The sequence below is a fragment of the Grampus griseus genome (assembly GCF_964374135.1).
Source record: "Grampus griseus genome assembly, chromosome: 10".
In the NCBI taxonomy this organism is placed as follows: domain Eukaryota; kingdom Metazoa; phylum Chordata; class Mammalia; order Artiodactyla; family Delphinidae; genus Grampus; species Grampus griseus.
Window position 1 is genome coordinate 103,925,271 of NC_139004.1, and position 26,025 is coordinate 103,951,295.

Consider the following 26,025-nt stretch of genomic DNA (forward strand, 5'->3'; position numbering starts at 1 on the left):
GGACGAGTCCTCGGACCGGACGCTCACCGGGAACCGGACCCGAAACCCAACCCCCAACCCACCCCAGGGCCGCCCAGGGACTGGTCCTCGCTCCTGGATCCGGACCAGGGACCAGTTCGGGACCCTCCCGGCGGCGCGCACCACTGCCCTCGGCGCGGGGGCGAGGGCTCTGCTCACCAGGGGCGGGGTTGGGGGGCGAGGCGGCGACTGCTGGGGACCAGGCAGGTGGGCGAGGCGGATCGGCGGGCCAGTCTGCCCGGCCCCTACCCAGTTCAGCGGGGCAGCCGAGCAGTGGTCCAGGGCGCGAAGGGTGGAGACTGGGTGGAGGGAGCCCTGTCGCCGGCGCGGCTCTGTCCTCTTGCGCTCGTCCGGGGGCGCCATCCTCTACCGGAGGCCGAGAAGCCTTGTCACATTGGCGGATGAGCGGGCCGGGGGAGCACGGTGTCCCGTTGCCTTTTTGCTGCGTTACCAGGGGTCCAGGGGCTGGCTTGGGGCACTAGCCGCCTATACGTGACTCCCCCGGAACCCCCCTTCCCGGAATCAGGCCCAAGGGTGTCTCTTTCTCCTCCCAAGCCCACCCTGTAGCCTTGTGTTTACACGGTGGTCTGTGTGTGCTGGTGTGTGCGCTTGAGCCAACACTGAGCAGTGTGAGTGTGTGGGAAAGGCTGCGTTTCTGAACTGCTTTTGAAGAATCTGCTGATTCCAACCCTGGTGGTGCCACTTACGTGCTGTGTGAGATCAAGAAAGTGGCCTAACCTCTCTGTGCCCCAGGTCCCTTTGCAGTGGCATAGTACTAGGACACACCTCATCATGTTGTGGGAACTGAATGAGACACAGGAGGTGTTTGGCACGGCTCTGGCACTCAGTGAGTGCCATCTAAGTACTTGACGATGGTGATGATTTTATTTTTACAGTTACTGTCTGTTTCTGGCAGGTGACCCTGGTTTCTGTTAAGGTGCTGATATAAAAATTCGTTCCCGGTATGTGTAAGTTTTAAAGGTCTATTTAAAGGAGAATATTAAATAAATAATAGCTCTGCTGTCTTAGAGATATGGCTTCAAATGCTATGATAGGTCTCAAGTGGCAGAGGGGCAGGAAACAGTTCACAGACAAACCAGAAGCTCCCTATTATGACTTTCCAGACAAACGGGACAGAGAGCCTTGGCGAGCATCCAGTTCACGCCCAGAATGGCCTGCGGGCAGGGATGCTGCTGCTCTGGGCCCAGGGCCTGGATTCCCGGTTATCTACACCCCCAGCCGGCCCCCAATCTCCCCTACACCTGCATTGGGACCAGCGTTCTCTGTAGGGTCCCAGCCCCTGGCGTCCTTAGGAAGGAGTCTCGGTCCCTGTGCTGCCACCTGGTGGCCAAAGTTAAGGACAACATCTCAGCCCATTCCCATGCAGGAAAGTCCCTGGAGGCCCCTGGGGGCCCAGTGTTGGGTCCTGGGGTGGGAGGGTGAGCACGTCTCGCCAGAGGCCCAGGGCCTTGGCAGCTCCCCTGAGAAGACGCCAGCTGCGGCCTCTGCCCTCTCACGGGAGTTCACATGCATTCGATCCCTCGTTCAACAGGCACTGGGTACCCACTGGGTGCTGAGGCCCTAGGGGAGAACAGGACAGGGCGCCCTCTGCCCTCGTGGGCTACAGTATGGATGGGGGAGGGCATAGGAAAAGGGGTGAACATGTGCGATCACGGCAGGTGGTAAACGTGCTATGAAGAAAATAAGGGTGGGGCAGAGGGAGGTGTGCAGGGCCAGCCTCGGAGGTAACAGCAGCAGAGGTGCGTAGGCGGCGAGCCGCAGAAGGAACAGCCCTTGCGGAGGCCCTGAGGCGCCTGCTATAGCTGTTGCCCTCAAATTCAGGCGTTAAACATTTCAATTTCGCTCACAGTTTAGTGGGTGAGGAATTGGGGGAGGGGCTCCGGTGGGCGCTTTTCACTGGGGATCTCACGCTACTGTGTCAGACGGCAGCTGGGACTGGTCGTCCGGAGGCCGGCCCAGGCTGGCCGACCCGACGGCTCCGTCCCAGCTGGGCAGACGCCGCAGCACTCGCACTCCTCACGCCCCAGGTGGGGTCTGGCTCCGGGGGTTGCTCCCACAGAGCCTCAGGCTGCCTCCTGTTGCTTCCCCGGGAACCGCTAGGGCCGGCCCAGCCTCACTCAGAGAAGCACCCGAGCAAGGATTTACCGGCATGTTTAAAAGCACCAAGGGCGTAGAGATGCACATGCTCCTTGAACGGGAAGCAGCAGGGGGGCTCTGAGGTGGACAAGGTGGATGGGAGAAGTCGGAGAGGCAGATAGGGCGTCCACGTCCCCAGCCCGTCGTGGGCCACGGTGTGGGCTGTTCTAACTGCCCCGCTGCTGATGGCCTACAGGTTGGCGGGAGGAGGCGGGAAGGCGGGAGGCTGGGCCGACTCTGGGAGAGGTGAGGGGTGTGGACCAGGGTGCGGTGGTCTCAGGGCCCCGGCTATACTTTGAAAGTAGAGGGGTCAGAGGTCAGGGTGCCTCAGAGAAGCCACCCAGGGCGGCAGAGTGGCTGGAGGGGAAGCAGGCACTAGGTTGATGGTCCAAGGGACAGAGGTCCTGCCTGGCTCGAGAAGGCCTGATGGGCCTGCTGGTGACACGGCAGAGATTGGGGCCCAGTGTGGCCTGGGTGGTGGTACCAGGCGGGCAGGGCTGGGCTTTCGGTGCTGGTCGCCAGGTGCTAGGAAGAGAGGCTGGCCAGGACAGGAGTAGTGGCTGGGAGTGACGGGAGGGGAGACTGAGGCAGGCACTCGACGCTGAAGAGGACAGGCCACGGCCAGCACCAGGAGCCCGAGGCCCGAGGCCCAGGGAGGCACATGCTGAGGGCCTGCCTGCCTTTCTTTTTTTTTTTTTTTTTTGCGGTACGCAGGCCTCTCACTGTTGTGGCCTCTCCCGTTGCGGAGCACAGGCTCTGGACGCGCAGGCTCAGCGGCCATGGCTCATGGGCCCAGCCGCTCCGCGGCATGTGGGATCTTCCCGGACCGGGGCACGAACCCGCGTCCCCTGCATCGGCAGGCGGACTCTCAACCACTGCGCCACCAGGGAAGCCCATGCCTGCCTTTCTTTACTCCTTGTTAGTTTTACATTTTATTTATTTGGTTTGTCCATGGAGCCAAATTCAAAAACTCCACAGTTCTCTTGAATTGAGGTGAAATTCAGGTACCATAAAATTACTCATTGAAAAGTGTACAATTTAGTGCCCTGACGATGTGGAAAGCAGCAGTCTTACAGGGAAGGGTCTCCTTTCCTCCTGTTCTCTCCCAGTTCCTTGTGGATCCTTCAGAGACAGTTCACGCCCACGTGTATACGTTTTCTTTGCTTTCTGTGCTATTACATTGCTCTGTTCCTTGCTTTTTTGATAGTGGCAACAATGAGAAAAATAACATCTTATCCGGTGCTGCTTCTGCGCAGGTGCTGTTCTAAGACCTTCACGTGTGTTACCTCGTTTAATACTCAGATCCCATGAGGTAGCTACTGTTACTGGTTTCATTTTACAGACCAGGAAACTGAGGCACAGAGAGGCTAAGGAACTGACCCAAGGACCTACAGCTCGTGAGTGGTATAGCCAGGTTCCACTTACCTGTCTGCCATATTTAACATCTGTGAGATCCCAGTGGTTTTAAATAGCTTTTAGGGTGTTTAAAACTTAAACTGTTTATTTGGGGATCCTTGTAGAGTCACGTGCAGTTGTAAGAAACAGTAAGAGAGACCCGGGTGCCCTGTTCCCCCGTGGTAGCGTCCTGCTGTCTGTAGCCCGAGGTCACAACCAGGACACGGATACAGTCCCTGCTTCGGTTCAGGACAGCGGAAAATGTTTTTAATTGGTTGCCAACATTTAAAAGTGAGATTTCACAAAAAGTGTTAGATTTGTGGCTTCTCGAGGCCTTGCCCAGGAGCAAATCCTGAGTGGAGATCTCGGTACAGCCTGTCCGTTGGGAGCATGGGATGGGGATACCCGCCGGGCAGCTCAGCCCACTCCTGCCAGGGGCTCCCCAGAGCTGCTGCCTCCACCCATGCCCTGCCGCGGCGAGGGCGCTGGGGTATTTGCCCACCGCTGTTGCTGGCGGAGAGCTGCTCCCCAGCAGATGAGGAGGGGGCTGGCGATTCTCCAGCCCTTCCAACCCCCCTCTGAGCGGGAGGTGCAGGTACCGGCTGCTGGCGGTCACAGCTGCGTGACCTGCAGGCCCAGGCAGGGGCCTGTCCCCAGTGCCTGTAGCGGTGCCGGGCCAGGACACTGCCCGGTCCCTGGTGTCGGAGAGAGCGTTGGATGGACGGCTGCGAGCCTGCGTGCGTGTCTCCTGCTCACCCTACGAGGCAGCCTCCCCGCCACCTGGACACAAGAGTACGCTCGCTGCCCGGCCGGAGATCTGGGAGGCCGAGGGGCGGCTGGATCCAGACCCCTCGGCTCCAGGGGCCCAGATCCCAGCTCCACCAGGACTAGCTGTGTGGCCTTGGGCAGTTTCCACACCTATGAAACGGGACAGTGGGCCCCGCAGGCCGGTGAGGGCACAGGGTGCCCCGGGTGACGTGCGGTGCTCCGAGGAGTAACCCTCCGGAGGCGTCAGCCGTCCTGCTCTCATGCCAAGTGCAGGCCCCACGCCGGGCACCCACCTGGTGGCTGCGTGCCTCCCACCCCTTGCGTGAGGCCGCAGGGCCGGCCCGCAGCTGAGCTGGGTCCACAGCCAGGTGTGCTGCCTCCCCGGGGCCCCCGGGATTCTAGCGGCCCCTGGGCCTCAGCCACCCCACCCGGAGTGCGGAGCGAAGAAGCAGCACCTTCCCACAGGGGCGCTCGTGGGACGGGGCTCGCTGAGAGCCTGGGAAGGAGTGGGGCGGCCCGCACCCCAGTGGGGGCTGAGGAGGGTGTAGCTGCCGCTGGCCGGGCTCCCGCCACCCCTGTCACCCAGGGGGCAGGGAGGAGGGATACGAGGGCACCACACTGTGCCGGGCCAGTGTCACGGGCCCCCCATCATCAAGACACAGACCCCACGTCGCCTGCCTGGTGTAACTTCCCCATGAGACAAACCCGAACACGAGAGCGCTCCCCATGCTGTGTCCTGGAAGACACGCCCCTCAGGGCCAGCACCCCACTAAAAGGACAAAGGAACCCTCACCCAGGCGTCCCTGGCACGGAGCCTGCCTGTCCCAGGACACCGCCCCCAGGTCAACGCTGCGGGCGCCAGCCTGGGGCCGTGACCCTCCGACCTCCGACCTGCGCACGGCTCCTTCCGGAGGCCCGGGGGCCAATGAGGGGCTGGAGGGGGTGGGCCTGGGGCCAGAGGACCCCGCCCAACCGGACCTCGACTGCCCGGTCCCTCCGCGGCCCCCGCAGAGTGGGCCTCCGCCTCGCGTCTGCCAGACATGTCCAGCCTCCAGGCGCTGTGCTCCGGCCTGCCCTTGCGGCCTCTCCCAGAGAACCGGGGACGCCGGGCCGGGCTGCCCCACGCCCCGGTCAGGACCCCCGGCCTCAGCCCCGCTGAGGAGCAGGTAAGAGCCGGGCCCCCTCCTGCAGGGCCGTTTGCCCTCTGGGTGCAGCGGCTGGGCAGTGCCCACGTCCTGCTCTGAGCCGTGTGTGCCAGACTGCTTCACACCCGATATCCCTCATTCTTTGCCCAGTGGCCGCCCTGGGGGGTAGGAGTCCGGCCCCCATTTACTGATGGGGAGGGACCCTGGGGCTCACGATCACCCAGCCAGCAAGCGGGGGCCTGTGGCCGCCTCCAGCCCAGGAAGGCGAAGTGAGCGCAGGAGCCGGACTGCAAGTCCCGCGCCAGCTTCCGGAGCCTGAGCCACCAGGTGCCCCCCTCCTGGCCATGACGCACAGGTGTGCGCAGGCGGCTGGAATGAGGCCGAAAAAGAGCTTTCTCCTGTTTTCCTTTACTGAGGATGGCTTGACAACCTCAGGAACCCTGGGGGAAAGTAGCAAGTACAAGTAAGCGCAGAGATTAAAAGAGGAGTCCCGCCACCCGGACAGAGGCTGCCGCCCTCCCGGGGCGGCCGTGGGAGGGGGGGCACAGGGCGTGCAAACTGGAGGGGCTGCCGGGGGATCAGGCGGACTTTAGAGTTTCCACCCTGGTCACCTTCCTGCTGGGCGCCAATGCCTCGACCTTTGGCGTGGGGACCCAGAGGACTCTGCCGCCTGCGCATCCCAGGGGACGCCCTGATGGGCGGTGATGGGAGCAGCTGAAGGGCGCGGGCCCTTGGAGTGGGGTGGCATGCGGTCTGGGGAGTCTGAGCTGTGGAAGGGGCTGAATCTTCGGTGTGGGTGTCCGAGGCGTGGGGAGCCTGCAGCCTGCTGGTCCTGGGGGACAAGGAGAAAGAGGCGTATGGCTCTGTGCCCCTCCCCCTTCCTGCTGCTCTTTGGTCTTTGACCCGGGTTCTGCTGCAATTCCCTGGGCGGTAGGAGGCCACTCCGGGGTTCCTGGTCGGGGCTGGTCACCAGAGAGACCAAGCCGTGGTCGCATGTCACCGAGAGGGGCCAGGAATGGAGTTAATGATACATCATGCCCACGCCTACCAGATCCCCCAGCTACGGGGTTGGCAGCGTCTGGATTTGTGAACACGTGGAGGTGCGGCGGGCGCCTGCCCCTTCCCCCGCCCCCGCCGCGGGTTGCTGCTCACCTGTACCCTTCGTCACATCCTTTGTTATGTAATGAACCGGCGAACGTGTTCCCCTGAGTTCTGTGAGCCATTCTGGCGAATTTTTAAACCTGAGGAGGGGCGTGGGCTCCCCATTCCTAGCTGGTTGGTCGGGAGCACAGGCGACAGTGGGGCGTGTAATTGGCGTCTGAAGCGGGCCGTCGTGGGGCTGAGCCCTTAGCCTGTGGGCGGGCTCTGGGCGGACTGCGGTCCACAGGGTCCCGGCTGGACTGAAGTGTAAGACTCCATCCAGGTCGGAGGAGCGGTGGGTGTTGGAGGACCCACGCGTCCACTCCCTGCCGGGACCTGCGAGAGGACACGAGAGCGCCTCCTGGACAGGCCCAGCCCCAGGGACGGCTTCCTCTGTGGCCGGCTTTACGTTTTCCTCTGGCTGGTTTTCTGTTTTATTTAAACGTCCCTTTGAATTTTGACATAAGCTTTTAAAGGTAGTTTTAAGAGATAAGTCAAATATTATAACGTTTCCTAACCTTTTGGTGTCTCCTTCCAGACACTTTCTATGTGCGCACAGGTGTGTGTGTCCACCTTCTTAAAGGCGTAAGTGGAAGCTTTCTTTTGAGGCTGTTCCTTGTGGGTGCGTTTGGAGCTGCCCCGTGGTTTGGATGAACAAAGACATGCTCCACTCTTCGTTCTTCTTTAAGTGGATTTCTGTTGAAACGCAGAGGATGGTCTGGCTGTCGCGTTTCAGTCCCTGTGGGACTGTAGTGCAGAGGGAGGGTCTCGTCACATCCTGTTAGAAACGTCCTCGGCATCCCCGCTCCCCCACGTGCAGCTTCTCTTACCGATATTTCCCCAAAGCGTGCCCCACCCTCAGGGGCTGTGCTGGACCTGAGCTGCCACGTCTGAAGACCTCCCACCACTGCTGACCATACTCCTCAGCTTCTTGAGGGTGGGGTTCTGTGGGGCTCACTTCTGGGTCTTCAGTGATGCCAGAGCTGTTTGTTGAATGAGTGAACAAGACCATGTGCTAAGCGCCCAAACCAACACCCTCTAAGAGTTCAGCGGGCAGGAGAAACCTAGGAAAGCTTCTTGGAGGAGGTGGTCTTGGCACCAGAGGCAAGGTTCCCAGACTTGGAGATCTGAGAGGCGAGGCATCTGGGACAGAAGGAGGCGGTGAGTGGAGATGCAGAGACGGGCCTGTGCAAAGTAGGCTGGGCTGGACGAGGCCCCGCGTAGGCCCAGGCTGGGTGCCGACCTCAAGAGCCAGGCCCAGCCTGACTACTGGGGGGCCTGGATGCCCACCAGTGTGCCCTGTGTCAGAAGCCCATGAAGGTCTCAGAGCCGGAGTGTGAGCTGCTGCTTGGCATGTGCCCACAGAGAGCGAGGGCTGGTGCAGAGCTCCTAGGGGGGCAGGTGGACAGGGGCCCGGCGTGGAGGCCACGAGTGTGCAGACGGTCGTCCTGGCAGCTGGCCCCCCAGTGGCCCATGTGTGCCAGGTGCCGGGTGAGCAGCCCTGTGAGGTGGGGGCCATCTGCTCCTTTTACAGAACAGGAGGCTGACGTTCAGAGAGGTGAGGTGTGCTGGCTGGAAGAGACAGGGCAGGGATTCTCCCCTCAGAGCCTCCTGGAGCACCAGCCCTGCCGCGTCATTTTCCAGCCTCCAGAGGCGCCTGCGTTCCCGGGCTCCTGGGCCCATCCTCTGTCCTCAAAGCTGGCAGCACAGCACATTGAAGTCCCTCTTTCTTGCTCTGAGCCTCCCTCTCCTCTCAGAAGGACGCTCGTAATTCCTAGGGCTGACCTGGAGAGGCAGGGTCATCTCATATCTCAAAATCCTTCCGTCATCACATCTGCAAAGTCTCTTTCGCCATGTAACATGACATATTGCCGGGGAATAGGGTGTGGACATCGTTGGGGGCCATAATTCTGTCCCCCATCCCATCAGGCACCCAGAATTTTCCAGCCCAGTGGCTGAACACGGGACTTCTATGAAATAATCCCATGACCCTAAGGGTACAGGCCACTGAGCTTGTCCGCTTCTTATGCCTTTGAGGTCAAGGTCGGGGAGATGGAGGTCTCTGGAATTCTGTCCAGTTTATGTGCGTTAGATGCTTCTGATTTTGCCAGTAAGAGCCCACTGGTAACTGCATTCTGTGATTAACAGGCCACAATCTCACCTGTGAAATTCCACGTGCTACACAGCAGACCCTCCGGGGCAGACTTGCCGTGGAGCTGAGGTGGAAGCAGTGCGGCATGAGCGCCAGCTGACCCCGGGGGTGAATCCCCAAGTATGGCCCCCACGGGCTCTTCCTGGCAGCATTTGAAGTAAACTGAAGACTTTTTAACAAGGAAGCTGCAAAGCTGGGGAGGGGGAGAAGCAAGAAATGCCCCCGGCTCTGGCTTGGGTGTCTTTACAGGAACAGGAGGGCGCGGCGCTGCACTGTGTGCTGGGCCGTGCGTGTTATCTCATTAGTCCTTCCAGCAACACGGCCAAGCTGGCGCCCCGAGAGATGCAGAAACAGACGGGTGGCCTCCCGGGCTGGTCCAGCCGGTGCTCAGCAGGGCCCGGGAGGCAGCTGTGCCTGCCTTTCCGAGCTCATTGGGAAACCGTCCCGCCTCTCCACCTGGCCTGTCCTCATGGGGCCTCCTCTGCTGAGGCTGCCCCTCATCCCCCCGGGGGGCAGGTCACACGCCTGTCCGAGTTGCATGTTCTCGTCCTGACCCCGAGAACTGCCCCCATTCAGAGCTTGGGGTATTGAATCCAGGCCAGCAGAGCTGCTGCTTTAATTTTTTCACTCAAGAAATAGTCACTGCAGGCCTGTTACGTAAATTCAGACACAGAAGATAAAGCTATTGAACAAAAGTGTAACAGAAGACAACTTTGCTGAACTAGTAGAAATGTGAAATTTCAGATACAAAGACAGTTTATCGTTGAAAGAACCAAAAGAAACCCCAACGTACAATAGTCCACGTGAAGACATATCCAGGCTAGTTTTCTGAATTTCAGGGAGAAAGAGAAATTCAGCAAATCCTGAGATGGAAATTGTCCACAGGGAGCAATAGCCCAGCAGCTGGGAAGGGGGCTTAGGGGGTCGGAACCAGTATTCGGGGTAGGATGTATTAGGGCCCGTGTAGTAAGGTCACGCGTCCCGTGGGGCGTGTGTGTGTGACACGTTGCTTTTGAAACTTTTCTGTAAATGTTCAGTTTCCCTTGGCGAGCTCTGATTGGAAGCTGTACACTGATAGAAAAAACCACCCAACCTCTGCGTCGAGGTGTAACCTGGACCCCAGAGGCCCAGGCCGAGGCAACGGGCATGACCCTGAAGGGCCCAGCCCTCCTCAGCTCTGGCGCACGCCTAGCCCTGCCTGCCCTTGAAGCCGTGTCCCTGGCCTTCTGCAGCATGCCCTCCCCACGCCGGCCTCTTCCCCTCCCGCCCTGCTGCTGCGCGCGGCTCGCTCGTGCCTCCCCGGGGGTCCCGGACCAGCGGCAGCAGCTGGGATCCCGTCAGAGACGTGAGTCAGAGACGCTGCGGGCGGGCCCAGCCCTCCGATGCACCTGACCCTCTGCGTGATTCTCAAGTCCGCTGGAGTCTGAGCACCGCCTGTGGATGTATTTCTAGCCACCTTTCGATTTTTCCAAGAGAGCAGGGATTACGTGTTTTATTCCACGTGGACCTTAGAGGGGGACTCGCTGTGCGAACCCTGTCAAGTCCCCGTCACTCCTGAGCTGGAGTTTCCCTCGTTGCCCTTCTTGCCCTCGGCTTCCTCCTGAACCGCCCTCCCCCTCCTCTCTCCTCCCACCCCACGTGCCCCCAGGCCCCCAGTGACACCCTTGTCGCGCGGTGCTGGACTCAGGGTGCACGGGGCAGGCTGTCCTCCTGGCCGGGTCCCGGCTCTCTGTCTCCCGGGCTGGCCCTGCGCCCTGCCTGCCCACGTGCTGGTGTCCTCAGGGCCCAGGCCGGGGCCGTAGGCTCTTGTCCCGTCACCTCTGCCCACCCGTCCTCTCTGAGGCTCACACTGCCTCCCCCTCGGTGGATGTGTGTCGAATGAATGCATTCACACCAGGCCCTCGTCACGCCCCCAGAGCAGTTTGTTCTCCAGGGTCAGCTGGTTGAAGGCGTGGCCTCGACGTCCGCCCCGACACAGGGTCGTCACCCCGCGCCCCCAGCCGCAGGCTCCTGCTGGGTGGTGGGAGGGGGAGCGCTGTGAAGGGTCCGCCGGGACCCTGGCCCTGCTTGAGCTCAGCGAGACTGATGGGAGGCAAGGAGCCAATGGTGAAGCGTCCGAAGACGCAGAGCCTGTGGGAGGGAAGCGTGGAGGTGCTGAGAGTCAAGACCGCACGGTCAAGGCGGGCCCCCAAGCACGGGCGCCTGGACTGGGGCTTCGAGGAGGGGGCTCCCAGGGAGGCAGCTGGCACGCGGGCTGGGGCAGCAGGAAGGGAAGGGGCCGGACAGGAGCACGAGGGCCGTCTGGAGAAGGCTGACGGGGGCAGGAGTCGCGCTGCTCTCCACGGTGTGCGATGAGAAGCCTTAGACGCTTCTTCCTGCTCTTGGGCGCCTGTCGCCGTCTCCAGGCACTGCCCCGGGCCTCCCAGAGCTGTGTGCCGCCCGAGGCTACCGGCCACGCTGGGTGCTGCTCCGCACTTGCACAGAGAGCCTCGGGGCCTGGCTTGTCAGCCTGCCCTCCCCCCGAGTCTGCACCTGCCGCTGTAGCCACAGGCCTCGGGGGCAGCCCCTCTCTGGTCCTTGCCTTGGGTCAAGCAGCCTGGTCCCCCGGTGAGCAAGAAGAGGGAGGGACTCGAGGGCTGCCGAGGGAAGCAGGAAGGGCAGTCAGGGAAGGCTTCCTGCAGGAGGCATCACGGTAGGCTGGCCCGGGGTGAGAACCAGGCAGTCTCCGGACAGGGCCCTGGGTTTCTGAGTGGAACAGAGGCAAATCCAGGTGGGGAGATCTTGGAGCCCACACCCCCGCCATCCTCACCCCTCTCCCCTTCCCCCACCCCCAGCTGGCGCTGAGGAATGCCCTTCGGTACTTCCCCCCGGACACCCAGGAGCTGCTGGCCCCCGAGTTCGCCCAGGAGCTGCGACTGTATGGGCACATCTACATGTACCGCTTCTGCCCCGACATTGAAATGAAGTGAGTGCTGGGCCACAGATTCACAGGGGCCCAGAGTGGGAGGCTCCCTGGAGGGACCCTGCTGGGGGTCAGGACACAGTGAGGGGGAGGTCCAGTCTGTTCCCACTAGGAGGCCCATGGACGCGTCTGCCCTGGGCCGGGCTTGGGGCTGCTGCCAGGTCCTGGCAGGAGGATCTGCCTTCCTCACCGTCCCCAGGAGATGCTGCCCCTGCCCGGGCATCACACTCTGAGCACCATTGTCCTTGGAAATGCCGGAAGCGCAGACTGTCGGGAATGACCCCGCAAAGCGGGAGCCACCTGCCCTCGCTCCTGTCTGGGGCTGCTGGCCTGGCGCCCACTGCAGAACGGGTGCCCAGGAGCACTGATGGCCCGAAGGAAAGGACGGATGAATCGAGGCCACCTGCAGGAGGGGCCTCAGCTTTGCTTTGCAGTCCGCTTTATCCCAGTCGGAGCCTGCCCACTGGGGACGGAGGGCGGCCTGGGTGGGCGGGGCCCGGCACAAAGCAGGAGGGCGGTTGGAAGCACCTCCTGCTGGGAGTTCCAAGGCGCCTTCTGCGGGATGCCAGGGCTTGCTGTCCCCTCTGCGCCCAGCCCAGGCTGGGCCCAAGCTTTAGCAGGAAGGAAGCCTGTGCCCGCCCATCGTCAGGCCTGGCAGCTGCGCCCCCTTTGCAGGGCCTACCCAGTGGAGCAGTACCCCTGCCGGACGAGAGCGGCTGCAGCTATCATGCACATGATCATGAACAACCTGGACCCTGCCGTGGCCCAGGTAAGGGCCAGGAGACGGGCCAGGGAGCAGCAGTGGGAACGGAATGGGAGAAGCTCATGAAATGCTCTCGAGCGTTTTATTTGGAAATAATGATAGATTTGGGGGAAATCGCGAAGACCGCGCAGAGAGGACACCATCCCCTTCTCCAGGGCGCCCCCAGCGGCTGCATCTGCGGTAACTACGGTGCAGCATCAGCACCACGACACCAGCGTTGGTACAACAGACACACGTGTAATTTTACATTTTCTGATAGCCACATGCAGACTGAAAAGAAACAGATTTAATACTGTAGTTTGTCCCAATATATGCAAACTATTATCATTTAACATGTGACCATCAATGTAAATATTCTGTAATGTTTTTCTCCTACTGAGTCTTTGAAACCAGGGGTGTATGTTACCCCTAGAGCTTGTCAGACGGGCTGTGGCTCAAGTGCTCAGTGGCTACACGTGCCCTTCCCGGCGTCCTTGAGCGCCAGTCCGTACCTCTGACACCCGTATTCAAGGAAGGTTAGGCTTCGGGGGTCCCTGAGTATTTTACTGGAGGGTGAAAGGGTCCTAGGATGTGACCACTCCCGGTGGTGGCGGAAGCTTCCTCAGACCCAGCTCTGACGCTCACCCCAGGCTGAGCACTTACCCGGTCACGGGTGGGCCACTGTCCCCGGGCCTTGCCCCTTCTGGCTCCTCCCCTGCCCCCCACTCGTCCTTCGGGGGCCATCGGCCACCTGGCCCCTGAGCCCGGCGCAGGCAGGGGCCTCCCTTCCAGGCCCCCATCTCAGACAGCATCGTGTCCTCCCCAGTTTCCCCAGGAGCTCGTGACCTACGGAGGAAACGGGCAGGTGTTCAGCAACTGGGCTCAGGTACGCTGGACTGTGTGGCCTGGCCCCGCCCTGACCCCAGGCCTTTCTTCCCCCACGTCCTCTGGCCTGGAAGCACCTTACAGACCAGGCTCAGGACTCGGGCTCTGCCTCCCCGATGCCTGAGATCCCAGCCCTGGAGGCTACCTGGGGACGTTGGAGGTCCTGAGGGAGAGCCACTGGAGGGTAGAGGGCTCCGGGCAGGACGGCTAGGGCCTGGGTGGGGGGGGCTTGGGGCTGGTACAGGGCCCCCGCTCACAGAGCCCCCGTGTTTCGCTCTCCCCGCAGTTCTGGCTGACCATGTCCTACTTGTCCCAGATGACAGAGGAGCAGACGCTGGTCATGTATAGCGGACACCCCCTGGGCCTCTTCCCCAGCAGCCCCGGGGCCCCGAGGCTGGTCATCACCAACGGGATGGTGGGTCCCAGGGCAGCGGGGAGGGCCAGGTGCCCGCACACCCGCCAAGCCATCATCCCCAAGGGCATGGCGCTGCCCCCAGCCCTCAGCCCAGCCCTCTTGTGCAGGTCATTCCCAACTACTCCTCCAGGATGGAGTACGAGAAGCTCTTTGCCATGGGGGTTACCATGTAAGTACTGTTTCAGCTTATGTTACGGCCTTCGCCAGGCCTTATTATGAAGCAACGCAGCAACAGTAACTACAACTTTGCAAAGCCCTCGCAGTCAAAGCTCTACAGCACGGTTTCGCATTTACGTATTTTCTGCTAGTTTTCATAGCTATGCCTACAGTTTTCATACGGGTGTGAGCAAGTGAACCTACAATTTGAATCCTACTTTTGCAACAATTTACTATCGGTTTCAAACATACAGAAAATGGACAGGAGTAATAGGGAACACCAAGATTCTGTGATTAATATGCTACTAAACTCACGTGAGCTCCTATCTGTCTGTCTTCGCATCCCTATACCCACGATCATTTTTTTGATGCGTCTCAGAGTAAGCTGTAAATATTGTTGCCTGGAATTCAGTATTTGTCCATCATTTTTTTTCTTTTTTTAATGTTTATTTATTTATTTGGCTGTGTTGGGTCTTAGTTGCAGCATGTGGGACCTTTAGTTGCAGCATGAAGACTTTCTTAGTGGCAGCATGCGGGCTTCTTAGCTGCGGCATGCGTGTGGGATCTAGTTCCCTGACCAGGGATCCAACTGGGACCCCTGCATCGGGAGCATGGAGTCTTAGCCACTGGACCGCCAGGGAAGTCCCCGCAGTTTTCTTGGTCTTGAAGTGAAATTTACATGTCACGAATGCGCAAACGCACACGTCACGTGCTCCGTTCTGTGAGCTCTGACGACGCGTGTGTCTGTGCAGCCCCTGAGCGCGCTGTCACATTAACGCTCCAATGGGAGGTGTTCCCCCAGACGTTGTAGAAGGAGCCACAGCGAGAAGGGAACCTCCTCCCGCCCGGACGCCCCAATTCACAGCGTCTCCTGTGTCCTGCCCGACATCCCGTGTGTGTAAGGGCGCTCGGCGGGGGTGACCCGACAGCCAGGGGCCACGCCCTCCGCACCTGGCCCCTCCTCGGGATTCGGGCTGACTTGCTGGGTTTCACCGGCAGTGCTCAGTTGCGCTGTTATTTATTCAGCTCACTTGCCACCTGGTTTGGGTTGTTCCCAGTGTTCTGGGGATGTAAAGAATGTGACAGGACAGCCCTGATCTGCACGTGCTTGTGGGTCTCTGGGAGCGGGGCGCTGGCGTCCTAACCACCCCGCTGGGCCTCAGGCTGAGAGCCTATGAATGATTGTAATCATGGTCGCCGCCACTTGTTCTAGGATTTACAGAAGCCTCCGAGCTAGGGGCCCTTATTAACCCATTTTGTGGAGGAAGAAACTGAGGCTCAGAAACCCAATTACCTTTGTCCTTCGTCATAAGTAGTTACTGTTATTATATAATAAGTTGCTGTTACTATTATTTGTTATGAGGCCTGACGACCTCTTCTGTACCAGTGGGAGCAGAAGGACGGTCGGTGTCTGGTCGGCCTCCTGTGTGTGGCCATGGACCAGCCCCTGTGCTGCTGTCCTGCGGGCTCAGGAGAGAAGTTTAAAGGGGCAGAGCTGCAGAGTCAGACCTGGTCTGGCTGCCCCTGAGTGCTGACCCCAGGCGCCGCGAGCAGTTGACCAAAGAGAAGATGCAAATCACCACAGAGGTGGGAAGGGGTTGCCTGGATAAGGAATCTGAGAACCGCTGACCAGGGCAAACCTTTTCACCAGCAGGCTGACAAAAGTGGAACTGGTCCCCTCCGTGGTGGGGGTACGTGGGGGAACAGGCAGCCACAGGCTGGGGTGTCAAGGTCTGTACGGCAAGGCTGGGGTGCGGGAGGGCCACATCCAGTGACTGCGGTCAAAGCCCCAGATGGAGACAACTCTGACCCCATGATCTTACCCCCAAGAGTGAACTGCAGGAGCAGCAGCAGTGGATCAGGTGCGACAAGGGATGGAATCAGAAGGCCTCCGAATCGCTTCCCAGCCCTGCCGCGTGTCCCTGGGCCACCTGGGAGCTCGGATCCTATCTGTAAAGGCGCCATGGGTGGCGGCCACCCGGGAGCACGCCCTGCGGCGGGGTCTGATGCTTTCACCTGCCTCCCTGGTAGATGTCTATCATATCAGCACGATTCCCTTACACCCTGTCATAGTCACACAAACACGCAAGGCACAGGTCATGACTCCCCATTTTTTGGAGGAGGAAGCAGAGGTTCTACATGGTCCAGTGCTTTGTCCCAGTTATGGGACAGGCTTGGCGTTCAGATCTGCGAGAATCAGGATCCACCCTGACCCAGAGGAGAGAAGGTCCAGAAAGTGGCTGGGGGACAGCAGCCTCGAGGGTCTCCTGACCTCAGTGGTCCTCAGGGAAGAGTAAACCTACGGCAACAGCCAAATTTCCCATCACGTTGCCAAAAACTCAACTGCTGGATAAGTGTCACAGGATGCAAACAGGAGTGCCTGTGCCCTGCTGGGGAGTCCCTCTGGAGTGTGACGCTGTCTATTAGTGTTTTAAATGTTTGCACGGTGCCCTGGCACCCCGTTCCTGGATTCTACCCTGGAGGGCACGGCAGGGCCAGGGAGGTCGCTTACTGCGGCCTTGTCCTGTGGCCCAGCCGAGCCACCCGGCTGACCGACAGGGAGAGGGGACATCCTGTGCCCTCTGATGGGGTTGACTGTGGAGCCACGGAAGGTCTGCGGGTGCTGACGTGCAAAGGCCCGTACAGGCCTTGTGTCTGGGGGAAACACAGACCCAGAAACAGTGCCTACAGAACAAGGCCATTTATGCAAATAGCAATGGTCGCCCACACCACACTAACGCCGCTTGCTGGCCTCTGCCCTGCGTGCCGCACGCGAGTCTCAGGTGTCCCCTGACGGGTGGCAGAGCTCCCCTCCCCGGCCCCGGTGAGGGCGTCTGCACATCCCGGGACCAGAATCCCGCAGACTGTCCGGATTCGGGGTGTTGTCGGGAGGCCGCGGCCCTTTCCGCTCTGTGTTCCCCCGGCCCCGGGTCTCCTCCTGCAGGAGCGGCTCAGCTCCCCCAGGTTTGGCCACCACAGGAAGGCGTGGTGACTCGTCCTCACCTGGAGGTGCCGGGTCACGTCAGCTCTTGTCCACGTGGCTAAGTATTCCCCGGTGATTTGACTACAGTTTTTAAGAGAATGAAGCCTGTCTGTGAAAGGTCTGAGGGGGACCAGAAACGGGGGGCTGTGGCCTTTTCTATAGCTTTCTTTTGTCTCTGAAGGAGAAGGTAGTGCTGCACTTGGGGTGATGACAGTGTGTTTCAGGCCCTGTGAAGTGGGGCGCCAGGCACCGGCTCACCCCGCTTCCCCCTCTGGGCAGGTACGGCCAGATGACAGCGGGCAGTTACTGCTACATTGGTCCCCAGGGCATCGTCCACGGCACAGTGGTGAGAGACGGGCCACGCCCGCCCACGGGCCTGGGGGTGGACAAGCTGGCGTGGATCGTGAACCCGAGTCCTCGCCCTGCAGCTCACCGTGCTGAATGCCGGGCGGCGGTACCTGGGCGTCCAGGACCTGGCCGGGAAGGTCTTTGTCACCTCCGGGCTCGGCGGAATGAGTGGGGCTCAGGCCAAAGCCGCCGTCATCGTGGGCTGCGTCGGCGTGATTGCAGAGGTGAGCTGGCGGGAGCGCCTCCCTGCCCCCCCTCCAGAGCCCCCCACCCCCGCCTGCCCCCTCTTTTCTCGCCCTCACCCCCCAAGCCTCCCAGCCTGGGTCCCCAGGGCAGCGAACGCCCCTGCCTTCCAAGTGCCCGTCACCTGCCAGGGCCAGTGCCTGCCTCCACTCTGCCGTGAAACTGCCCCCCTGAGGCCTGGCTTCCCTTGCCCTGGGGCCCTGGAGTACAGCCTGTGAATAAGTGAGCCAGGCTCCCCCATATTGGACAGAGCGGTCGGTCGGTCGGTGGGGGAGAGCCGGGGAGAGCGCAGGAACCTTCCCTCTGGCTCTGAGTTCCTCCGGCAGGAAGAGGGGCAGGGAGCGGAAGAGAAGGGGCAGCCGGGAGGAAAGCATGGGGGCACGCGCCCGTGGGATCCGCACTTGGCTGACAGTAAGCCTGTGACACGCACAGGTGTACTTGTTAGGAGCCCACCTGGCTGCAGGTGATGGAAAACCCGACGAGAGCAGCTGACACAGAGGGTTTTACTTTTCTCACATAGCCAGCAGGGCTGGCGTTGGCTCAGCAGCTCCACGTCAGGGTCAACATCTCCAGCTTCTCTTGGGCTTCCTTGTGCACACACAGTGGCTGCCCAGCCCCAGCCATCACATCTACATCCAAGGCAGGGCACAGGGGAAGTGCCGGCTGTGGCTGACTCCATTTTAGCAGGAAAATAACGCCTTAGAAACTGCTTCTTTTACTTCAGCAGTCAGTATGGGATCAAACGGGCGTTCTCATCCACCAGGGAGGCTGGAAGCGGTGGGAGGGCAGTTGTGATTAGGTAGGATGTGATTCATCCCCTGGGGCCGAGCATAGCGTCACCCTAAGCGAAATCCAGGTTTGCTGATGCGAGGCAGGAGGGGGAGTCAGTACTGACAGCAGCTTGTAGGGTCTGCCTGGCTCTGTTGGGAAAGGGGGTGATCTACACCCGTGCCTCGTGGTCCCAGGTGGATGGGGCGGCCCTCATGAAACGCCACAGGCAAGGCTGGCTGATGGAAGTGACCGACAGCTTGGACCGCTGCATTGAAAGACTCAGGTACAGTGTCCGGCTCGGGGGGAGACCGGGCTGGGACCTTCTAAATTTCTGCTTCTCGCTGGTCCCTTCCGCGAGCGTGGGGGAAGCCCGTGTGCATCCGTGGTGCCCATACCTGTGGTCTAACAGACTTCAGTAGTTTTCTCGGTGACCCCAGCGCTTGGCCACAGTTTTGCAAAGAGCATGTCTTGCGTTTCTCCCCATGGTGCCTCAGTGCCCAGCCCAGAGCCTGGCACACAGTAGGTGCTGCTTGGATCTGCTCAACCCCTGGGAGGTGGAGCTTCCCTCAACAGGATCCCGTTGGGTTCTGCAAGGCCCGTCCTCCTCCCCAAGGGGGCCACGGCTGGTCCTGTGGCGCTGGGCCCCTCCCCGCTGCGTGCTGTCTCCTCAGCTATCTCAGTGGGGCGGGGCAGGGCTGCCCTGGGGGCCGCTGATCAGGTGCCCTTTTTGAAGCATCCTCTCAACGAATTTGCTCTGCAGAACTGAGCCCCATGTGGGGAGTTCGCCTCTGCACAGGGGGCTCCACCCGCTGCAATTAGACTCGCCCAAGGTCTTCAGGGGGCTTATGTAAAAATGTTCAAAGACACACAGAGTGTGAGAAATATTCCCATTACCAAGACTGGGTACTTTTTGGACATAGATCTTTGAAAACTGGCAGAAAACTCTCCATTAATCACAGGAGAAGTTCCAACCTCCTAGTGTGGCATGAAGGGTCTCACCTGATCTGGCCCCAATCCTGTGGGTGCACCTGGAGCACACGTGCCCACTCGCACACCCGCACGTACACACTCGCATGCTCACACACACTTTCAAGCACTGTGACATTTCTGTCATCTCTAAGTATCCCTCTTCCATATGCCGGCTCCCTCTCGTCACACACAGTTTGGGTCCTTAATTCTGCGGTCACACGCATGAACACACACACAGTCCACATCAGTGTAACAAATGCCTGAAGCAGCCGTCTGGTCACATTTCTGTTCCCTGAGCTGCGGAGATGCAGAGACGGGAATGGCGACCCTCCCACGTCTGTGGGGTTTTCATGTATTCAAATCTGTTTCCCCCAAATATGCTTTCGTTTTTTGTCCTTTTATTTTTCCAAATAACGTTTGTTTATTTATTTATTATTATTTTGGCTGCATCGGCCCTTTGTTGCTGTGTGTGGGCTTTCTCTAGTTGCAGCGAGCGGGGGCTACTCTTCGTTGCGGTGCGTGGGCTTCTCATCGCAGTGGCTTTTCTCGTTGCGGAGCATGGGCTCTAGGCGCACAGGCTTTAGTAATTGTGGCTCGCAGGCTCAGTAGTTGTGGCTCGCGGGCTCGAGAGCACAGTCTCAGTAGTTGTGGCTCACGGGCTCAGTAATTGTGGCTCACGGGTTCAGTAGTTGTGGCTTGTGGGCTCTAGAGCACAGGCTCAGTAGTTGTGGTGCACGGGCTTAGCTGCTCCGCGGCACGTGGGATCTTCCTGTCACCCACATTGGCAGGCGGATTCTTAACCACTGTGCCACCAGGGAAGTCCCGCAAATAATGTTTAGAGCCATCTTTTGTGACATTTGCTACTTAAGGATCGCCTTGAGTGGGTTCTACAAAGATCCCTTTTAGAGTCCTCGCAGCAGCAGCCCTAATTCTACTGATCGAATTCTACACCTTGGGGGGGGAGGGGTGGTCACCTTTGCCAGCGAGTCCTCCCGAGGGCATTCAAGTCTGCTGTTCCCCTCAGGCCTGGGTCCTCAAAAGACACACCTCATGGGTCCCTGCATCTCAGGCCTACGCTCACACGTGGTGCTTTGGGTGCCTCCTGGGCCTTCTGCATCCCCACCAGCTTGGGGCCTGTGTGTTGGGGGTGGGTAGCCGTGGGCAGGTGCGGTGGGGCCATCTGTCCTGCCCTTGCCCCTTCCAGGGAAGCGAGGAAGAGGAAGGAGGCCCTCAGCCTTGGTTACCATGGCAACGTGGTGGATCTTTGGTAAGTGGGGGGCGTTGGCAGCCTCGAGGACACCGGGTGAGCCCCCCCAGCCAAGGTCCCGGGCCAGGTGCTCCCGGGACACAAGGCTTCCAGTGTCAGCTTGAGGCTCTGCTCCCAACCTTCTTGGCCCGGATCCTGGCCGAGCTCACGGCAGCCTTTGCCCAGCTGGGCAGCCCTCCCGCCAGGGATCTTTCCAGAGGGAAAGCAGGATGAGCCTCCATGCCTGACGACTGGGCGTGTGGGCTGGGAAACGCTGCGTACCCCCCTGGCTGGACCCTGAGCTCGGGCCCCGGCACTGCCTGCCCTGCCCTGACCACCTGAGTCTCCCCAGGGAGCGCCTGGTCCGTGAACTGGACACGACGGGGGAGCTTTTGGTGGACCTGGGGTCAGACCAGACGTCCTGCCACAACCCATTCAACGGTGGCTACTACCCCGTGCAGCTGGGCTTCGCAGAGGCCCAGAGCCTCATGGCCTCCGACCCTGCTGCCTTCAAAGCCCTGGTCCAGGAAAGGTGATGCAGGTCCCAGGGCTGCTCGGGGGAGGGATGGGGGTACACATGGCCTGCAGGAACTTTGGACTGGGAGGCTCTGGCCTCTGCCCAGTTCTCCTGGGGCAGCTGTGTGGCCTCGGGCAAGACCCTTAACCTCTCTGGGCCTCTGTCTCTTCCTCTGTCACACGGGGTCATGGGCTCCCTGGCCTGTGGGTATGCTGGGAACAGACTGGGGTGACATTTGCAAAACACTGGGGGCAGCTTCCAGCACGTGTGGGTGCTGAGCAGGTGCTGGTGGAGGGGAGCCTGAGGCGCTTCTGCAAGAGGCCGTTGCTTATTCAGCACTGAGTCTGGTCCCGGCGCCGGGCTGGCTGGCTGACGACCCGACCCATAGGCGCTAGCTTAGGGGCTGCCTGCAGGGTCCTGAAGGGTAGGGGGACCTGAGGAGCCGGCACGGACCTGGGCTTCCAGGAAGGAGGCGCTGGGGGGAGGAGGCAGCAAGGGGTGGAGCCAGGAAGGGTGGAGCCTGGGGGAGGAGCCAGTCAGGGGTGGAGCCAGGAGGGGTGGGGTCAGCAGGGGTGGGGCCAGGAGGGTGGAACCAGGAGGGGTGGAGCCAGTCAGGGGTGGGGTCAGCAGGGGGTGGATCCAGGAGGGGTGGGGTCAGCTGGGGTGGAGCCAGGAGGGTGGAACCAGGAGGGGTGGAGCCAGTCAGGGTGGGGTCAGAAGGGGGTGGAACCAGGAGGGGTGGGGTCAGCTGGGGGAAGAGTCAGCAGGGAGGTGGGGCTCGTGGGGTTCGGCTTCGGTTTCAGCCCGGGCGGGCGGTGCTGAGCTGACCACTGACCGCACCTCTCGCAGCCTGAGGAGGCACGTCTCGGCCATCAACAGGCTGGCCCAGGAGAACTTCTTCTTTTGGGACTATGGCAACGCCTTCCTCCTGGAGGCCCAGAGAGCAGGTGAGCGAGAAGGGAGGGGGGGGGTTCCCTCTCTGCAGGCCTCGTGGGCGGGGCAGTGTGGCCTGCGGGTTGGCTCCACGTGTCCCTTCTGGAAGCTGGCCCTGCCAGGGCCTTGGTCTCGCTGGGCCTCGGTTTCTCCAGGTGACGCTGGGTCTCCGCGCACAGGGGCTGACGTGGGGAAGACGGGCGCCAACAGGACGGAGTTCCGCTACCCCTCGTACGTCCAGCACATTATGGGGTGAGTGATGGGCCCTTCCAGCGTCTGTCCTGGACATGCAGGTCTGAAGATCTCCTCCTCTCCCCACTGCTCAGGCCACGTGCTGAGACCTGCACCGGGTCACGGGCTTTCCACCCCAAAATGCAGGGGGAAAGGAGCTGAAAACGAGAGACCCTGTGCAGGGCCTCAGGGAGAGAACAGGATCGGCCACGCCCGAGCCACGAGTGGGCGGCGGAGGGCCTGATCCCTGCAGCCCGTGTGCTTCCCTGGCCACGTGGGCCGGAACAAGCAGGGACCAGGGAGCGGCCGGAGGGAGAGGACAGGGTGGAGTTCGGGCCTGAGCCGCTGGGTTGGGTGGGGTGGGCAGCAGCCCCGGATCTGCACCGGAGGGGACCCCCGGGGGGCGAGAGAGGCCCGCGTCCTTCTGAGGTTCACTGTGGGAGGGGAGGGGCCAGAGTTGGGCCAGGGCCACTGGGGTGTCCCCAGGGGGCAGTGGGAAGGGAGCCCAGCAGGGGCTGGGTGGGCGCGGGAGCCCAGAGAGGCCCCTGCATTCCTCTGCCTGGAGTCCCCTCGGAAGGTCAGCCCACTTAAAGCAGATTTGGCCTTAAGTTTACTGTTTGTCCCAATATTTAGTTTCAGTTGCCTGGTTTTCAGGTTGTCTCCAACAGCAACTTAAGGAATTTCTGCTTGTCTGTGTCCCAGCTCCCTGCTTCTGCAGCCAGAGATGGTACAGCTCTGAGAGGGGAGCTGGGAAAGGACACCGAGGGGACAGAGGGGGCTGGGGGAAGTTACCGTCCAGTTCGTGGCTTGGGGGCTTCCGGCAGCCATCGTGGACACCGACGCCCACTCACTACACAGGCCCCCATGAACCACCGCCTGGCGCACAGCCCTCACCTCCTCAGTTCTGGAGCACCTGCGGCCTCGCCGACCGTGGTGACCCCAGCCAGGGCGTGCAGCCAGCCTGGAAGCCCCCAGCTGACGAGCCTTTTGCCCTTGCAGGGACATATTCTCCCAGGGCTTTGGGCCTTTCCGCTGGGTGTGCACGTCCGGGGACCCGCAGGACCTGGCGGTCACGGATCAGCTGGCCACGTCAGTGCTGGAGGAGGTCATTGCTGGTGGAGGTGAGGCTGCTGGTTGGAGATGCTGGCGCACGGTGACCCCCAGAGGCTCCAATAGACACCTGCCTGGCGGTGCTGGGCAGCCTGGACACGTGGTCCCTGGCCTGGCCCCATGGGCACAGGGCACATCCTTGGGTGGTGCCTGTTGATGGTGTTCTGGCTCCCTGTAGCTGGCCCTGTGTCCATCTGCGCCGTTCCCCCGTGTCCAGGCCCCTCTGCGTCTCCGTGTCACAGCTGCTCCAGGCCATCTGTGGGTCCGTCTGTGGACACAGACGGGTGCCTCTGCCCTGCAGCCTTCGCGAGGAGGGTCTGTGCCGCCCCCCACCGTGGGGCAGGGGCTGCTGGTGCCTGTGACACCCTTTCCCCTCTCCCTGCAGTGAATCCGGCTGTGGAGCAGCAGTACATGGACAACATCCGCTGGATCCGGGAGGCCTCCCAGCACTGGCTGGTGAGGGCTCAGCCTGGCGGGGGCAGGGTGGGCAGCTGGACCGTGCCCGGGGTAAGGTGCTGCTTGCCACCTGGGCCAGTTAGGTGATGTCCCCACTGGCCACCTAACCCAGGGGCCGCTGGGCAGAGAAGCCCAGGACCTTTCAGAAGGGGGCCTGGGCTCCGGGGCAGCAACCAGGGTCAGGCAGGTCTTTCCTCCCCTCACTCCCCTGCTGGGCCCTGGAGCCAGGTCTCCCGGCTTCTCCGCTGTGTGACCTGGGGTGAGTGGCTTGGCCTCTCTGAGCCTCCCGTCCTGTCTGCGCGGTGGAGATGCTGGAGGCGGCGCGTGCCCCCTGGCTGTGGTGTGGGGCTTGGAGCAGGCCCTCTGACGCTCTGCGGGGCCAGGGCTGGGGGGACGGGCGTTTCCGTGACTGTGAGCGTGACCACCAATCGGGTGACTCGAGGTGGGGACTGGTTTACACGAACCCGTCAGAAGGGTGCCTCTGAGGAGCTGACTTGTGGATTCAGGTCTAAGTGGGGTTGGGGGCTAGGTGGGGGGAGTGACAGTGGGGGAAGCGGAGGGGTCAGCCAGTGCACAGGCCTGAGGAGACAGCCAACCGGATGCACCAGGGCAAAGTGAGAAATGGGCGTGTGGGTCACAGGCCTCTGACCACAGACCCTGATGGCCGGATGCCGCCACCACGTCTGGACCAGTGGGTCCTTGGCCTGGGCTTCAGCCAGGCCTCCCCCGAGCTCTGAGCCCCCTCTCCTGGGCTTCCTGGTCCAGCCCTGTCCAGCCAGGCTGCCGCCGCCTCCTGGCCCAGCGGTCACAAATGCATTTCTCCACAAAACCCTTCATGCCAGCTACCTGGAGCCTGAGATGCCCACGGCCGTCACTGTTGGACTTGAGGGCCTGGGCCTGGGAGGGTGGGGCAAGAGGTGGAGATGGGGGGCCAGTGCAGGGAGGCCTGGAGAGGAGGGCCACGACCACCGAGAAGGGGCCGGCAGGGTTGCAGGGCTGAGGGCGTGTGGGCGGCCAGCTGGACGCCCCCCCAACCTGCGAGCAGGACCCTCTCTTTGTGTTTGAGTTAAAGTTACCTGGACATTGTGTCTTTCCCCCTTGTTTCAGGTTGCCCTCCCCCCTCCCTCCCTCCCTCCCCCCCACTCCCTCCCTCCCTCGTCTCTCGTGAAAGTTGGTGATCACAGAAGGTTGTCCTTTTAACATTTTAATTGTTTCTTTTAATGTACACTCTCGGCAAAGCTGGCAGTCCTGGGTCAGTTCCTCCCATTTTCTGTTTGTGGATCCGGGAAATCTGAAAGGCTGCCATGCTGGTTTACGGTACAGTTTCTCCAAAAAGGATTCGAGGCAGCTGGCGCAAATAAACCAAGGCCTTTGGGTGGAAAGCGGGAGGCCGAGGAAGCCCCAGGCTGACTGAGAGGCTGGCGTGCGCGGGCCTCCTGTGGACGCCCCCCCCGCCCCGCCGTGCTTCACCCCATCCCTGGGCGGCTGAGGGAAACACCTGCACCCCCTTTGCAGAGTCCAGGGTTTCTCAGTCTCGGCACTGCTGACATCTGGGGCCAGGTGAATTTGTTTTGATTGTGGTAAATTTACATAGCATAAAATTTACCATTTGACCCATTTTGAAGGTACGACTCAGTGGCGTTAAGCACATACACTGTTGTACGACCATCAGCACCGTCATCTCCAGAACTTTCTCATCTTCCCCAGCTGAAGCTCTGTCCCCATCAGACCCTAGCTCCCTCTCCCCTCCCCTCTCCTTCTGTGTCTGGCTTATTTCCGTGAGCTTGATATCCTCAAGGTTCATCCACGTTGTCACATGTCAGGATTTCCTTCCTTTTTAAGCGGAATCGTGTTCCTTGTGTGTATGGACCACACCTTTTCTATCCATCGCCGGCCATGGACATGGGTTGCTTCCCCCTCTTGGCTACTGTGAATGATGCTGCTGTGAACATGGGCGCTACTACCTCTTCGAGCGCCTGGGGGCTGGAGATTCTTGGTCACGGGGACCATAGTCTAGCAGCGTCCCTACCCATGCCAGCAGCACCCAAATGTCCACAGTCATCCCCAGAGGTCGCCCGGCTGAGAGCCACTGTGCTAACGATGACGCTGTGCTAGCAGTGACAACGCCAACATGAACAACAGTTCATTTTCGGGAGCCTTTGTCTCCCGCAGTGAGTGCCCCCCAGCTCCAAAGGGGCTGCATCCTGGTGGCGGTGCGCAGGGGCTCAGCCTCCCCGGCCCGTTTCCTCACCTGTGCAACGGGGCCTGTGATGAGCACAGTAG

The 26,025-nt window shown here is 61.0% G+C and overlaps 1 protein-coding gene across 1 annotated transcript in view; it reads left to right on the top strand.

Annotated features, from left to right (window-relative positions):
* Nucleotides 1-5,361: 5,361 nt before the first annotated feature.
* The window catches only part of UROC1 (urocanate hydratase 1), a 31,529-nt gene continuing 10,865 nt past the window's right edge, over nt 5,362-26,025 (top strand). Inside the window, exons 1-15 of the mRNA XM_082663026.1 lie at nt 5,362-5,504; nt 11,610-11,740; nt 12,413-12,506; nt 13,306-13,365; nt 13,651-13,779; nt 13,887-13,948; nt 17,198-17,264; nt 17,347-17,490; nt 18,475-18,563; nt 20,454-20,516; nt 20,848-21,027; nt 21,862-21,959; nt 22,125-22,197; nt 23,176-23,297; nt 23,672-23,742. Of these exons, the coding sequence (XP_082519152.1) occupies nt 5,379-5,504; nt 11,610-11,740; nt 12,413-12,506; nt 13,306-13,365; nt 13,651-13,779; nt 13,887-13,948; nt 17,198-17,264; nt 17,347-17,490; nt 18,475-18,563; nt 20,454-20,516; nt 20,848-21,027; nt 21,862-21,959; nt 22,125-22,197; nt 23,176-23,297; nt 23,672-23,742 (1,509 nt within the window). The 5' untranslated portion in view covers nt 5,362-5,378. The remainder of the gene's footprint in view (nt 5,505-11,609; nt 11,741-12,412; nt 12,507-13,305; nt 13,366-13,650; nt 13,780-13,886; nt 13,949-17,197; nt 17,265-17,346; nt 17,491-18,474; nt 18,564-20,453; nt 20,517-20,847; nt 21,028-21,861; nt 21,960-22,124; nt 22,198-23,175; nt 23,298-23,671; nt 23,743-26,025) is intronic.